Source organism: Somniosus microcephalus, unplaced genomic scaffold (genome assembly GCF_052327205.1).
Source record: "Somniosus microcephalus isolate GS21.2 unplaced genomic scaffold, FLI_Smic_1.0 scaffold260, whole genome shotgun sequence".
Taxonomy (NCBI): Eukaryota; Metazoa; Chordata; class Chondrichthyes; order Squaliformes; family Somniosidae; genus Somniosus; species Somniosus microcephalus.
The window spans coordinates 246,287-259,931 of NW_028225447.1; the positions used below are offsets into that span (position 1 = coordinate 246,287).

Below are 13,645 nucleotides of genomic sequence, written 5' to 3' on the forward strand. Positions count from 1 at the left end.
AAAATCTAGGCTGACACTCCAGTGGAGTACTGAGGGAGTGCTGCACTGTCGGAGGTGCTGTCTTTCGGATGAGACGTTAAACCGAGGCCAAGACTGCCCTCTCAGGTGACCGTAAAAGAACCCATGGCACTATTCGAAGAAGAGCTGGGGGGTTTCCACCGGTGTCTTGGCCAATATTTATCCCTCAATCAAATTCACTAAAATAGATTGGCTACTGTGCTTCCCTACATTACAAAGCATTTTGGGACATTCTGAGGTTGTGAAAGGCGCTATATAAATACAAGTGTTTCTTTCTTTCTATGCCTGATACTGACTTTACTGATACAAACTGTAAATAACGTGGAATGTTACTTAGACATAAGAAAGAGCAAACAGCAAAGTTTATCAACGCACTCTTTTTTTAAAAAGGAAGAACTCTATTAATGGTTGATATTTTTTAGTAATTGTGGCATATTCCACATTCAGATTATGAATATTACATCACACCTGCCCCATTGAATAAGTTGCGGCAATGATTTGATGCAGGGATTAACCATAGCCGTGGAGTGCAATGCAAACGCGCGATGCATATTTTGCATTAATTTCATCAGGGGAGGCGAGGTTTTACAGCTGTTTATAGTCTCAGAAAAATATATACACTGACAACAGTGGGGCTAATGAGTCTCCAGGCATGGTTTAGAAATAAGGCAAACGTACGTGGGCAAAATCTAGTTTAGAAAGGACGCTGCCATTATTTGTAGCTCAGCACTAACTCTGACTCTCTCCTCAGGCCTGAAAATCTGCTCACAGGAGATGATTGCCACTGCCTTTCCCAGAATGCACTTGCTGTTGATGCTGCTACATTGCCTCGGTCTTGCAAGTGCTCAGGTGAATCCAGGTAAGTGCCAACCACTGCCAGTGCAACTGGTCTAATGCTTCTGAAAATAATTTCTTAGGATTAAATATATATCTATGGTTCCATAATTTGTTAAATTGAAAAGTAACTCTACAAACCATCTTTTCTTCTCCCCAGACATTTTATTACATTATATTTGAATTACAATGCACGCTTAAAAGTTGTCTCTTAATCAGGAAGGAACCTTTTTTTTATTGACGTTATAGTTTTCCTTTATTCCATGCCACTCTTGCTAAATCAGCTCCTTGTGACCTGGCTCTTTGCCTTGGGCAGGTCAGATGCACATACCACCTCAGCCTGTGGAATCTCCACAGCTGCTGTTAAAATGACTTTTTTTTGATTTACCGGGAGGTACACTTCAGTAATGCAGGAAGGAGCGCTACTGAAGCCCTGATCAGGATTATGGCCCCATTTGCATTGATTGGATGTGCTGGCTATCACCTGTTTTACAATATCGCATAAAGTCAAGATCTACTCCATTGATAGAGATTGATTGCTATGATGAGTCAACAACGCCATTATCATTGTATCATGCCAATCCAGGCCGACTTGAACAACCTACCACCAACCCGTCTCAAATCTAGAAGGCCATTTTGGACTGTCACCGAAGCCCTTCAGTGATCTCCCCTCAGCCTTGATGACTGATGGTGAAATGCTTGGAAGAACTGTGACATATGGAATGGATTCCTTGTAGAGGACCCCCACAGTACAAACTGAAGGATCAAACCTTCCTCGCAAAGAGTGGACAACCATCAACCACCTCAGAACCGGTCATGGTAGATGCTGCCACCTTCTCCACAGATGGAAGATCAAAGCATCCCCATCATGCGACTGTGGAGCTCCTAATCAGACCCTGGAGCGCATCATTGAGCACTGCCCTCAGAGGAAATTCGCAGGCAGCCTACAAGATACCCACGCTGTTACACCGGAAGCTTTGATCTGGATATCTGACTTAGATATTGACGTTTGATTTGCTTTGCTACTACCATACGAAAAAAAGATTGTATCATGCGACTACCAGGGTGGTAGAAGGTGAACTAGACAAACTAAATCTAAAATCAAATCAGAAAATAGATCAGGATTATCATTATTTGTATGTTAATTTTTCAGAGACAAAATTCTTCACCAAAACTGAACATTCAGTTTTAGCAAAGGACATATAACCACAATCTTAATCCTCATTTTTTCCTTTTTGGATGTTGACAGATCTGCTGTACATTTTCAACATTTACTGTTTTCATTTAGGATCATATATAATCTATTTTGTAACAATTTATTTTCCTCATAGATTTATAATATTTACTTATTTTGTCAAGGTAAGAAGCAAAGGCAAATATATACATGAAGGTACTGAGATAAATAACCCTCTACTTCAAGATGTGCCCTGAAAGAAGGTCAAGTGAGTCCTGCTTCAATTAGATGAAAGGCAAAAATTGAGATTAATTTAGTAGGTGATTCTTCACGAAAGGAATGATTAACACATCTTTGGTAGAGTAGTGGAGGCTATAATTTTGGAACCATTTATTGGGTGCTGTGATGGAAGAAGCCAGTATATTCTTCTAAATGAACGAGATAAGATGAGCTGAAGGGGCCTTATTCGTACTTACCTTGAGATCTCATGAAATGAGACTGGCTGAAAAATTCCCAAGTGATGGCTTATGGGCAGGTTCAGAATTGGTATATTTGCTTTAATCAGTTGTCGACACAACACATTATTTTTGGTACATTATAGTGTATTTCCAACATGAAAAAAAATAACATTTTTGCATTTAATGTAGTGCAAGAAAATCAACTGAAGCTGCTTATGGTGTCACTTTGTCACTGTAATGTTAAGCAGTAGAAATAGGATTCCTTCTTCCACTGGTATTTTTCCATGCAGGTGTGAGAGACTGAAGTTTAAAACGCATGAAACAGAAGCACGTCCAACAGCTGAAATCACACTCCACCTGCAGGCCCTCATGATTGCTCGATACTTTCATCACTTTGTAGCTGTGGAATTTTTAGCAGTTGTGTTTTCATACTTGGAATTCTTGCTAAACCGCAGGCTGGCTGAATCAGACCAGACTCGTAGTATCCGAGTATGTACCTAGCAACGCTGCAAAATTTCTGAGGCATAATCTTAGGCATGGTCAGAACCAATCACCAAAGCATCACCGCACACCGTTCTCATTGGTAATGATTGAATGGTCAAATATTCATCCAATCAAGCAACTAATTACTCAAGTTAAATTAACCAATAAGACTACCAGACAGTCTTTGATACCGTGTCTAAGTGGCCCCTTTTTCATGTGTGAGCCTGGACAGTGAGCAAAAGCAGGTCATTTGATCATAACAAGAGGGGGTATCATGACTAAATTCAGGTCCCTGCAAGTTAACTTTCAGGCATTTGCTCGCCCCATACCCACCACCGCCCCCCACCCCCAATAAGGAATGCAGGTGGACTGGGATGTGAGCTACCGCTGGCATGGCCATCCTCAAGCTAGCCACAGGGAGATGTGTAAGACTGCAACCTGCATTGATTCATAGTCTGATTCTTCCTCTCTCCATTTTGGAAAATGCCTCTTGACATGAATCTTGTCATTCATGTGGAAAGACTTATGAAATAATACCGGGCGACCTGCTGGTGGCGCTGTCCAGGGAGAGTATAAATATTCGGGCATGGGCCCAGCTTGCTCAGGACATTCTTTAACAGGAACTAGTGAAGGACACAACTAGATCTCCATGTTGAAAAACAGCTGATCAAAGCTTTGTTTAATACTCAGACCAAGTGCCTAGTAGTTTTCTTACATCACCTCTCCTCCATTCGATTCCAGTAGCCAGGCTGAGATTGGGCACTCATGAGATAGGGAAATTGTGGGTGCAAACTCACGCTCTGTATTTCTAGCGCAGTATCCAGCTACACCAGTACATTTGCCCAGCAAAGCAACAACTTCTGAAATTAAGTCACAATATTTAAGAAGAAAAATTTATTTTAACAATAAAAGAGGTCCAGAATAGGATGTTTTTTCTAATAATTCTAATACAAAAGCAAAATACAGCGGATGGATGCAGGAAATCTGAAATAAAAACAGAAAATGCTGGAAATACTCAGCAGGTCAGGCAGTATCTGTGGAATAACATTTCAGGTCGATGACCATTCATCAGAACTGGAAAATGTTAGAGATGCAATCGGTTTTAAGCAAATACAGAGGCAGGGAAAGCAGGGAGGGGAGGAAAGAACAAACGAAGTAGGTCTGTGATAGGGTGGAAAGCAGGAGAGATTAAACAGCAGCTGTTGGTAATGGTTCTGCTGTTGCCATTTACATCTCCTCTAGACCCATCTTTTTTTATTTAATTGTCCTATTACCATCCCCTTTTGCCTTGCACCATCATCCCTTTTGTCATTTAATCACTCCTGCCCTCATTGCACTGGCATAATAATGAATAGAGCAGGAAGGTTCTCTTGTGGCATTTCTCACTGGCATTGCCAATTAGAGTAACTTGGAACTTGGTTGAAAGTACCGAAACCCATTTTCCTTAGGCCCCTTACAGGAGTGAGACTTGAGCACACAACCTTCTTTTATAGCTTGAGCCATTCATGGTTGAGCCAGTTATCAAGCAGCCCTTGGAGGTCCGCAGAAGATGGCAACACCACCCCCCCCTTTTGGCAGCATTTCCTGTTATGCTGCTCAGATACTATTGTGTGTCTCAAAATGTGAACTCTGCTAGATTCTGTCCATGTATAAGCATGAAAATGGCTGATTCATTTACTGATAAAGCAATTCCTTAAGCCTTGGAGCAGGGCAGTTACTTCCAAACATCAATGTTTATTAAGCAGAACATTTTATCAGATGAAAAAAACTGTCAGTGTTTAATCGGGAAGAATATAGGCCAGATATTCAAGGGTTCCTTTTCTTAAACATAAATATCTTTTTTTTGTATCTACATCCTCTGTTTTGTTTCTCAAGGAGTACAGCTGTAGTATCTGACATTAGTTGACTCTCTGCTCGAACTGGATGATACACATTAACCGAGTCTAATGATAATGTATGTGTGCTGGAGCCAGTGGTAAGACGGTAAATATTGGGGAAACAAGTAGACCATTCATCTTGCTTTTTTTTTCCCACATTGCTGCCAAGGCCTACAGTGCCGGCTTAGGACTGTACCAAACAGCTGCAAAGTCAGGGTGGAATCGAGGCTAGTACTTTTCCACTCTTTGCATTCAAAGCTGAAAGTCTTCTTTCATCATACTGTAACCTATACATGCTTCCAATCCATGAATCTGCAGCGGAGATGCAGGCACTGAGTATACTGCTTGATACCGGGGGCGGGGGGAGGTGACAATTTGGAATGGACTCCAGACTGAAGCTCATGAGCCTGACAACTTAATGAAAATAAACCCAATACACTTTGGAAGCACAGTGATTGTGTAATGTCTGTAGATTCGACTCTGCTTGCTTTGCCCAATACCAAGCCAAGGACTCTGTTTTCAAAATACTTACTTCAGAAACCAATACTCCCCCCATCCCCCACCCCCTCACTGTGCTGCCTCCACAGGGTGGAGATTGAAAGCTGAGATGCCCTTGAACTTCTAACTGTTCTCGTGTGGATCGTGGTATCTTGCTGCCATAATGAATTTCATGTACGTTCAAAAGAAAAACAGGCTCGTTTTGTTTGGAAACATTATCAAACAGTACTAACGGACCTCCGAGTGTTTGCCACTCTGAGGAAGGTCCTTTCGTACTGAGCTTTGAAGTTTGCCATTTCTTCAAACCAGAGAAGAAATAAGGCTTTTCAGCAACATGCAGCTTATCCACAAATTATTTATTGCATTATTATTTATTAACATTTAAAAAAAAGTGCAACATAAGAAATGCATTCAACAAATATAGCTTATTCAATCAAGGCAGGAATGCAAATAAAATGCTAGCTATGATTTCACTACAGCAGTTAACACTGCTTTCAAGAAATTCATTGAACTTTGAATTAAAGTTGTACTGTGTACCAAATGATGACTTGGCTCTGAGGGTAGTATTTAAAGATAAATGTCTGTGTGGAATTTGGGTGCATGCAGTAATGGTTACCAAATGTTCTGGATGAGTACCTTCATCCTATGTTAGTGCATTAAGCTTTCTTCTTCTTCTTAGGCAGTCCCTCGGAACTGAGGATGACTTGCTTCCACATTAAAAATGAGTTCTCAGGTGACTGATGAGTCCAATGCGGGACCTACAATCTCTGTCACAGGTGGGGCAGACGGTGGTTGAAAGGGTGGGTGGGTGGGGTGCTTGGGTTGACGTGCGCTCCTTGCGCTGCCTGCGCTTGGCTTCCGCTTGCTCCCGGCGAAGAGTCTCGAGGTGTTCAGTGCCTTCCCGGATGCTTCTCCTCCACTTTGTGCAGTCTTGGGCCAGGGATTCCCAGGTGTCGGTGGGGATGTTACACTTTTTCAAGGAGGCTTTGAGGGTGTCCTTGAAGTGTTTTCTCTGCCCACCTGGGGCTCTCTTGCCGTGCCAGAGCTCCGAGTAAAGCGCTTCATCCTATGTTAGTAAGCTTTACTGCCGAGAACAAAACAGGGACGTTGTGGTAGATCGTGACTTTGTGCGACAGTGTAAAACGGGTGATAGCAAGTCGGCAGCCCGTTTTACTTCTCTCCCCAGTTTTATTCCCATTGACTTTAATTGACACTATCGCACAAAGTCAAGATCTACCCCATTATTCCTTTGCTGTCATATGTAGTTAGTTGACTTGTAGTTAATCAAAAATCATGTATATATTTTTTTCAAATAACTTTCAGTCAGAAGGATGGCACTGCAACAAGCATATATATATATATAGATATATATAAAATAATGTAACTGGGGGGGAATTAAAGAGATTACAATGTGATTGATTCCCTTGATTGAATCACAACATGCCAGGAACGATTATGTAATATTATCTTTGGACATCATTTGTTTATATGAAACACAACTTCTACAGAGTGGGTCTGTTCAGTGGCAGTTGTGAACTTGTGACTAAAAAAAAAGCTTCTGCTTACAAGGCAACCTGCTATCACTCTAGGGCAACCAGCTATCATTTTAGAGTAACCTGCTATCATAGAATCATAGATATTTATGGCACAGAAGGAGGCCATTCGGTCCATCTTGTCTGTGCCGGCCAAAAAAGAGCTATCCAGTCTAATCCCACTTTCCAGCTCTTGGTCCGTAGCCTTGTAAGTTATGGCACTTCAAGTGCAAATCCAAGTACTTTTTAAATGCGATGAGGGTCTCTGCATCTACCACCCTTTCAGGCAGTGAGTTCCAGACCCCCACCACCCTCTGGGTGAAAAGAATTCTCCTCAACTCCTGCTTACCAACTCCTTCTACCAATTACTTCAAATCTATGCCCCCTGGTTATTGACCTCTCTGCTAAGGGAAATAGGTCCTTCCTATCCACTCTATCTAGGCCCTTCATAGTTTTATACACATCAATCAAGTCTCCCCTCTGCCTCCTCTGTTCCAGGGAAAACAGCCCCAGCCTATCCAATCGTTCCTCATCGCTAAAGTTCTCCAGTCCTGGCAACATCCTCGTAAATCTCCTCTGTACCCTCTCTAGTGCAATCACATCCTTCCTGTAATATGGTGGCCAGAACTGCACGTAGTACTCTAGCTGTGGCCTAACTAGTGTTTTATACACTTCAAGCATAACCTCCCTGCTCTTATATTCTGTGCCTTGGCTAATAAAGGAAAGTATCTCGTATGCCTTCTTAAGCACCTTATCTAACTGTCCTGTTACCTTCAGGGATCTGTGGACATGCACTCCAAGGTCCCTCTATTCCTCTACACTTCTCAGTATCCTACCATTTAATGTGTATTCCCTTGCCTTGTTATCCCTCCCCAAATGCATTACCTAACACTTGAATTCCATTTGCCACTGTTCTGCCCACCTGACCAGTCCATTGATATCTTCTTGCAGTCCACAGCATTCGTCCTCACTATCAACCACACGGTCAATTTTTGTATCATCTGCAAACTTCTTAATCATGCCCACTAAGTCTAATGTATACCACAAAAAGTAAGGGACCTAGAACTGAGCCCTGCGGAACCCCACTGGAAACAGCCTTCCAGTCACAAAAACGCCGGTCGACCATTACCCTTTGCTTCCTGCCACTGAACCAATTTTGGATCCAACTTGCCACTTTCTTTTCCCTAAAATCCATGTAGATTACATCAAACGCACTACCCTCATTGACCTCCCTTGTTACCTCCTCAAAAAATTCAATCAAGTTAGTCAGACACGGCCTTCCCTTAACAAATCCATGCTGACTGTCCTTGATTAATCAGTGCTTTCTAAATGACGATTAATACTGTCCCTCAGAGTTTATGCCAATAATTTGCCCACCACCGAGGTTAGGCTGACTGGCCTGTAATTACTCGGCCTATCCCTTTCTCCCTTTTTAAACAATGGTATAACATCAGCAGTCCTCCAGTCCTCCAGCACCACACCAGTAGCCAGAGAGAGTTGGAAAATGATGGTCAGAGCCTCCACTATTTCCTCCCATGCTTCTCTTAACAGCCTGGGATATATTTCATCCAGGCCTGACAATTTATCTACTTTTAAAGATACTAAACCCCTTAATATATCCTCCCTCATCTGATATTTCGCACTCCTTCTCCTTAACTATAGTGTCAGCATTGTCCCTCTCTTTTGTGAAGATAGAAGCAAGGTATTCATTAAGAACCATATCCACGTCTTCCGCCTCCACACACAGATTATGTTTTTGACCTCTAATAGGCCTACTCTTTCTTTAGTTATCCTCTTGCTCTTTATGTATTTAGAAAACATCTTTGGGTTTTCCTTGATTATTGTTGAAGGGCAACCGGCTATCACTGTCAGAGAAATCTGCTGTCACTGTAGAGAAACCTGCTATCGCTGTAGAGCAACCTGCTATCGCTGTAGAGCAACCTGCTGTCATTGTAGATCAACCTGCTGTCATTGTAGAGCAACCTGCTGTCATTGTAGAGCAACCTGCTGTCATTGTAGAGCAACCTGCCGTCACTGTAGAGCAACCTGCCGTCACTGTAGAGCAACCTGCTGTCATTGTAGAGCAACCTGCTGTCATTGTAGAGCAGCCTGCCGTCACTGTAGAGCAACCTGCCGTCACTGTAGAGCAACCTGCCATCACTGTAGAGCAACCTGCCGTCATTGTAGAGCAACCTGCCGTCATTGTAGAGCAACCTGTCATTGTAGAGCAACCTGTCATTGTAGAGCAACCTGCTGTCATTGTAGAGCAACCTGCTGTCATTGTAGAGCAACCTGCTGTCATTGTAGAGCAACATGCTGTCATTGTAGAGCAACCTGCTGTCACTGTAGAGCAACCTGCTGTCACTGTAGAGCAACCTGCCGTCACTGTAGAGCAACCTGCCGTCACTGTAGAGCAACCTGCCGTCACTGTAGAGCAACCTGCCGTCACTGTAGAGCAACCTGCCGTCACTGTAGAGCAACCTGCCGTCATTGTAGAGCAACCTGCCGTCACTGTAGAGCAACCTGCTGTCACTGTCGAGCAACCTGCTGTCATTGTAGAGCAACCTGCTGTCATTGTAGAGCAACCTGCTGTCACTGTAGAGCAACCTGCTGTCAATGTAGAGCAACCTGCTGTCATTGTAGAGCAACCTGCTGTCATTGTAGAGCAACCTGCTGTCACTGTAGAGCAACCTGCTGTCATTGTAGAGCAACCTGCTGTCACTGTAGAGCAACCTGCTGTCACTGTAGAGCAACTTGCCGTCATTGTAGAGCAACCTGCAGTCATTGTAGAGCAAGCTGCTGTCATTGTAGAGCAAGCTGCTGTCATTGTAGAGCAAGCTGCTGTCATTGTAGAGCAACCTGCTGTCACTGTAGAGCAACCTGCTGTCACTGTAGAGCAACCTGCCGTCATTGTAGAGCAACTTGCCGTCATTGTAGAGCAACCTGCTGTCACTGTAGAGCAACCTGCTGTCATTGTAGAGCAAGCTGCTGTCATTGTAGAGCAAGCTGCTGTCATTGTAGAGCAACCTGCTGTCATTGTAGAGCAACCTGCTGTCATTGTAGAGCAACCTGCTGTCACTGTAGAGCAACCTGTTGTCACTGTAGAGCAACCTGCTGTCATTGTAGAGCAACCTGCTGTCATTGTAGAGCAACCTGCTGTCACTGTAGAGCAACCTGCCGTCATTGTAGAGCAACCTGCTGTCACTGTAGAGCAACCTGCTGTCATTGTAGAGCAACCTGCTGTCACTGTAGAGCAACCTGCTGTCAATGTAAAGCAACTTGCTGTCATTGTAGAGCAACCTGTCACTGTAGAGCAACCTGCTGTCATTGTAGAGCAACCTGCTGTCATTGTAGAGCAACCTGCTGTCATTGTAGAGCAACCTGCCGTCACTGTAGAGCAACCTGCTGTCACTGTAGAGCAACTTGCTGTCATTGTAGAGCAACCTGTCACTGTAGAGCAACCTGCTGTCATTGTAGAGCAACCTGCTGTCATTGTAGAGCAACCTGTCACTGTAGAGCAACCTGCTGTCATTGTAGAGCAACCTGCTGTCATTGTAGAGCAACCTGCTGTCATTGTAGAGCAACCTGCCGTCACTGTAGAGCAACCTGCTGTCAATGTAAAGCAACTTGCTGTCATTGTAGAGCAACCTGTCACTGTAGAGCAACCTGCTGTCATTGTAGAGCAACCTGCTGTCATTGCAGAGCAACCTGCTGTCACTGTAGAGCAACCTGCCGTCATTGTAGAGCAACCTGCCGTCATTGTAGAGCAACCTGCCGTCACTGTAGAGCAACCTGCTGTCAATGTAAAGCAACTTGCTGTCATTGTAGAGCAACCTGTCACTGTAGAGCAACCTGCTGTCATTGTAGAGCAACCTGCTGTCATTGTAGAGCAACCTGCTGTCATTGCAGAGCAACCTGCTGTCACTGTAGAGCAACCTGCCGTCATTGTAGAGCAACCTGCTGTCGCTGTAGAGCAACCTGCTGTCACTGTAGAGCAACCTGCTGTCAATGTAGAGCAACCTGCTGTCATTGCAGAGCAACCTGCCGTCATTGTAGAGCAACCTGTCACTGTAGAGCAACCTGCTGTCATTGTAGAGCAATCTGCTGTCATTGTAGAGCAACCTGCTGTCACTGTAGAGCAACCTGCTGTCACTGTAGAGCAACCTGCTGTCACTGTAGAGCAACCTGCTGTCATTGTAGAGCAACCTATCATTATAGAGCAACCTGCTGTCATTGTAGAGCAACCTGCCGTCATTGTAGAGCAACCTGCCGTCATTGTAGAGCAACCTGCCGTCATTGTAGAGCAACCTGCCGTCATTGTAGAGCAACCTGCCGTCATTGTAGAGCAACCTGCTGTCAATGTAAAGCAACTTGCTGTCATTGTAGAGCAACCTGCTGTCACTGTAGAGCAACCTGCTGTCATTGTAGAGCAACCTATCATTGTAGAGCAACCTGCCGTCATTGTAGAGCAAACTGCTGTCATTGTAAAGCAACCTGCCGTCATTGTAGAGCAACCTGCCGTCATTGTAGAGCAACCTGCCGTCATTGTAGAGCAAGCTGCCGTCATTGTAGAGCAAGCTGCCGTCATTGTAGAGCAATTTGCTGTCATTGTAAAGCAACTTGCTGTCATTGTAGAGCAACCTGCTGTCATTGTAGAGCAACCTGCCTGCTGTCATTGTAGAGCCACCTGCTGTCACTGTAGAGCAACCTGCCGTCACTGTAGAGCAACCTGCCGCCATTGTAGAGCAACCTATCATTGTAGAGCAACCTGCCGTCATTGTAGAGCAACCTGCCGTCATTGTAGTGCAACCTGCCATCATTGTAGAGCAACCTATCATTGTAGAGCAACCTGCCGTCATTGTAGAGCAACCTGCCGTCATTGTAGTGCAACCTGCCGTCATTGTAGAGCAACCTGCCGTCATTGTAGAGCAACCTACCGTCACTGTAGAGCAACCTGCCGTCACTGTAGAGCAACCTGCCGTCACTGTAGAGCAACTTGCCGTCATTGTAGAGCAACCTGCCGTCACTGTAGAGCAACCTGCCGTCATTGTAGAGCAACCTGCCGTCATTGTAGAGCAACCTGCTGTCACTGTAGAGCAACCTGCTGTCACTAGCATCATGATCTGTTACCTGGTTGATAGAGGGAGCACAGATTGCCTGTGTGAGGGCTTGCTTGTTGCAGCACAAACTGGCATCCTACCACTCTTGTGTACCAACCTACTCTCGCGCTGCAGACTCCTGAGCTGGCATTTTTAACATTTACCAGTCTAGTGGGAAATAAATCCATTTCACTTTTTTTTTAATGCTCAAATGTTCTGAATTATATTTCCCAAATAAAACAAGCAGTGACCACAGCCATCTGTCACTCCATGTGAAAGATATTTTAAATGCTGAGTGAAGTTTTGCAGGAATGCTGTAGGGTATTAACGCATGTCAATATTTTGCCCTGTGCAGTTTAGCAAATTTGTAAATGGGATTTACAAGCAACATGTTCATGAATTTGCTAAAGGTAACGCACAGAGGGAAGGATCAGTAGTAAACCTTCTACAGTCGTTTTTACAAAGTTTCTGAACGTCACCCCAGTGGGAGAGACATGGGGGCAATTTTAACATAATTTGCCCGTTGATTTTACTGAAGTCAGTGTGCAGTAATATTGGGTGGGATGTAAAATCGGCGTTCCACCCACTCCCGTGAGTTAGGTTAAAATTGCCCCCCTCGAGTTACTGTGGGATCTTCCTGGAGAAAGATAGCTGTGGATAGAAACATGCAATGTCAAACTCCTGACCTTCTGTGATCTTCTCCAGCTGTGTGCCGCTACCCACTGGGGATATCGAGTGGGCATATCCACGATGAAGACATTACAGCTTCCAGCCAGTGGTACGAATCTACCGCGGCCAAACACGGAAGGTGAGTGGATATTCTGATTGCAGTTGCAAGTTAATTGTTAGGTAGCATGGGATTTATACAATGACCATATGGTAAGGTACCGGCTGTACAACATCAGGACCTTTTTTTACGTCTCAGGATTTACCATGGTTTTGTCACAATGTAGGAAAACCTAATTTTAATGTCAAATACTGAATAGAAATAAACAGAAGGGTGGGAATCTATGATTCTATGAATTCATGACAGTGGTTTGATTGCTGATATGTCATAGGCAGCACGACGATATGAAAAAATATTGCCACAGGTAAACGTAACCAGATACCTTTTAGGTTTTTATATTTCATTCCTTGCCCTAATGTATTCTTTTCATAACATGTTTTTTTGGCAGCTTTTTTTTGTCTTCGTGTTTGTGAGGGATATCCATTGTGGAGAATGCAACTTAATTTCCACCTTTGCAACATGATGTAAATACTATGTGCTCTGAGTTTAGATGCAGCCTAGAAGCAGAGTAAAGCTCCCTGTTTTGGAACTCCAGTCTCAGAATAGAATCCTTACTGCACCAATTTGATTTCTTTGCATTTCACGGGACACCACACTGTGGCTCTCTGGTTGAGACTGCAAATTAATGCCAATTTGTGCCAAATTGGAGAGCATTAAATGATGCGAAGCCATGTCCATTGAAAACCAAGTTGAAACTGCCTGAACTCATTTTACATACAACGCTTGCAATCAGTAGAGAATGACTGACTCAAACCTGGACTCCACAGGTGACAGACTGATGTGTTAATCTCCTGTGCCACCTTGATGCTTAATACAACATGTTCAAAAGGTAATTTTAGGAATAGAATAACTGGAGTAGGCTCAGAGAGAGGTTCAAGTCCCACT

General features: G+C 43.8%; 1 protein-coding gene across 4 annotated transcripts in view; it reads left to right on the forward strand.

Annotated features, from left to right (window-relative positions):
• The window catches only part of LOC147081970 (discoidin domain-containing receptor 2-like), a 254,192-nt gene that overhangs the window by 144,740 nt on the left and 95,807 nt on the right, over positions 1 to 13,645 (forward strand). For 3 of the 4 annotated variants that reach the window (XM_085980560.1, XM_085980564.1, XM_085980561.1), the window contains 2 exons: positions 770 to 877; positions 12,679 to 12,781. In XM_085980560.1, the coding sequence (XP_085836686.1) occupies positions 793 to 877; positions 12,679 to 12,781 (188 nt within the window). In that variant the 5' untranslated portion in view covers positions 770 to 792. The remainder of the gene's footprint in view (positions 1 to 769; positions 878 to 12,678; positions 12,782 to 13,645) is intronic. The other variant, XM_085980563.1, reaches the window with a different exon arrangement.